The 2,737-nt window shown below is 44.1% G+C and overlaps 1 protein-coding gene across 1 annotated transcript; it reads right to left on the bottom strand.

The window, feature by feature from the left end:
* LOC140808102 (uncharacterized) lies at positions 1–1,669 on the bottom strand. The gene has a single exon (XM_073165121.1). It carries the CDS (start codon positions 1,554–1,556, stop codon positions 117–119), a length of 1,440 nt encoding a protein of 479 aa, XP_073021222.1. The 5' UTR covers positions 1,557–1,669; the 3' UTR covers positions 1–116.
* Positions 1,670–2,737: the final 1,068 nt, after the last annotated feature.

Here is a 2,737-nt window from a genome sequence, read left to right as displayed (position 1 = left end):
AACATGAACATCATATGATAATGCAATTATTGTGTAAATATGTCCACATTGGATATAAAACGTCAAGAACTTGCTCAAGAAACCTTAAAATACTTGAACAACCTAAAAAAATCCTTTCAAGAATTGGCAGCTTCCTCCTCAGAGCAAATGCTGAAATCATCGAGCATACTAAATTCTCCGACAAAGAAACCATTTTTATCAAGTACTTGAACCCCATTAAAATACCCAAATTCAGCATCTTGATCCACGGCAGATAAAGCGACACCAGTTTCATTCGACAGATCCGAGGTCTCCATTTCAAGAACCGAAGAAACATAATCTGGGGCCAATGATTTCTCGGAAGCAACTCTTCCAAAACCTTGTTTGGCCCTCAGCTCGTCCTCAAACTCAGCCTCCTTGGAAAGATAAGCCCTGGATGCCTCTTCTTCGGTGGCAAAACTACCAATCCAAACACGTTTTTTGGTGATTGGATTTGTTATTTCCGCACAAAATTTACCCGAGTGTCTCCTACGAACCCCAGAGATTCTCGTTCTTGCACCTTCATGAAACGAGGACGCAGAATTTTGGATCGTCGACTTATCAGAAGCAACCCGATCAATTCTCCGTTTGGCTCTCAACTGCTCGGCCGCAAACTGAGCTTTCTCGGAAAAATAGGCCCTGGATGCCCGCTCGGTGGTCCCAAAAGTGCCAAGCCAGACACGTCTTTTGGTAATTGGATTTCTTATTTCCTCACAAAAGTTACCCAAGTTTCTCCTCCGAAACCCAGAGATTCTTGTTCTTGCCCCTTCCTGAAACGAGGTCAAGTCCGAGGTATCCTTGTCGACGACCGAAGACACATAATCTTGAAACGTTGACTTATCAGAAGCAACCCGAACTATTCTCCGTTTGGGTTTCGGCTTCTTGGCCGCAAACTGAGCTTTCTTGGCAAGATAAGCCCTGGATGCCTCCTCGGCTGTGGTAAATGAGCCAAGCCAAACTTTTTTCTTCTTGAATGGATCTTTTATTGATGAGCCAAAGTTACCCCTTTTTGTCATCCGAACCCCTACCATTTCCTTCCCTACACCAGTCGGATTGGGGTCATCACTATTAAGGACGGATGGCACTGAATCTTGGAATGGTGAATTCTCAGAAGCCCACTCAAGTCGCTGTTTGGCTCTCAATTTCACGGCAGCAAACTTAGATTCTTTGGCAAGATAAGCCCTGGATGCGGCTTCAGCGGTGCCAAAAGTGCCAAGCCAAACCAATCTCTTGTTGTTGAATGGGTCTTGTATTTCTGCACCAAATTTACCCGTTTTCATCATCCGAACCCCAATTATTTTCTCTCCATCACTCGTAGGGTTTGGTTTCTTGAAACCCCTTTCCTCTTCAAAATTCCCGGAATCTGAACGAGGACTCTGATTCTTTGGGACAAATTCGACCTCAATTTCATGGACTTTTCTCTTGGAATTCTCGTGGGACTTGTCTGATCCCTCATCTGATGATGAATCGGTGGCATCTGGATCGCAGTACGAAACTCTGATCGTTTTTTTCCTGGGAACGAGGTTTTCCATATCCATACCACAATTTTTTTATTAGAAGTGGTATGAATTGGGGAAAGCGGAGCCAACTAATTCCCGAATTGCTCACCTCACATTTTCTATTCTAGGAATAAGATGAAAAGTGAGTGTGTAAAAAATATCAAAGTAAAGTAAATTAAAAATATAAATAATAATGTTGTCCATGTTTTTCTATAAAACAAAAACTTATGTGAGACAGATATCTTATTTGGATTATCCACGAAAAAGTATTAGTTTTTATGCTAAGAGTATTACTTTTTATTGTCAATATGGGTAGAGTTGACCCGTCTCACAGATTAAGACCCGTGAAACGATCTCACATGAGACCTACTCTTTCTATATTTACTAACACTCTTAAATTATAATTTAATTTTTTGAGCAGTGATGGTGATACCCCATGGATGGGCCTAGCCCAGATGGAAGACATGGATGTGCCCACTACTCTTGGCTCATCCCTAGCCCAAATGGAAGATAAGACCATCAAGGGCCCAGGTGTCCTCCTATAAATACCAGGTTTGATTGTTCAGTTAGGCTATTCACTATATTGTTTTCAGCAGCACCCTTAGCTGCTCCCCCCATATATCCTCAGTCACTTACTTGAGCGTCGGAGGGGCTACGCCAGGACACCCTCCTGGCCCTCTCTTAACGGTCTTTTTCGTGATTTCAGGCTCGTGACAATTTCAAAACCTTGCGTCTGTACTAGTGACACTTGCTGGGAGCGGACCCTGAATTTCCCGTGAGTATCACTTGGCGCCATCTGTGGGAACTTTGAGTTAAGACTAGAGATGGTGGGGAGCAGAGGGAGCGGAAGAGCTGCCTCAGAATCATCGCGTCCTCGGAGGGGACCCGAACCATCTCATGATGAGACAAGACAGGAACAACCGCATCTTGAGACGAGACATGAACAACCTCGTCAAGAGACAAAAACTGAGCAGCCCATTCTCGAGACGAGGGTCGAGCAAACCCGTCCCAATGAGAATGTGGGGGAACTTGACCCTGGAACAGCTGGGTCAATTTATCACCCAAACTGTGGATGAGGCCATGAAAAATAATGAAGAAACTATCTTTGTAGAGGAACATGCCGCTCGACAGGAGCGTAAAGAAAATGTTGAAGTCCACCAGAGCAGGGTTGAAGAGACGCAACCCCCTCAAAGTGGAGAAATTAGTGAGATGGGGGAGAT

Source organism: Primulina eburnea, chromosome 12, assembly GCF_022965805.1.
Source record: "Primulina eburnea isolate SZY01 chromosome 12, ASM2296580v1, whole genome shotgun sequence".
NCBI classification, from domain to species: domain Eukaryota; kingdom Viridiplantae; phylum Streptophyta; class Magnoliopsida; order Lamiales; family Gesneriaceae; genus Primulina; species Primulina eburnea.
Note: the sequence above shows the minus strand (reverse complement) of the source record. Positions and strands in the feature narration are given on the sequence as shown.

What these genes read in the sequence shown, in the direction of transcription:
- LOC140808102 (XM_073165121.1), bottom strand. Translation starts at nt 1,556, where the DNA reads ATGGATATGGAAAACCTCGTTCCCAGGAAAAAAACGATCAGAGTTTCG.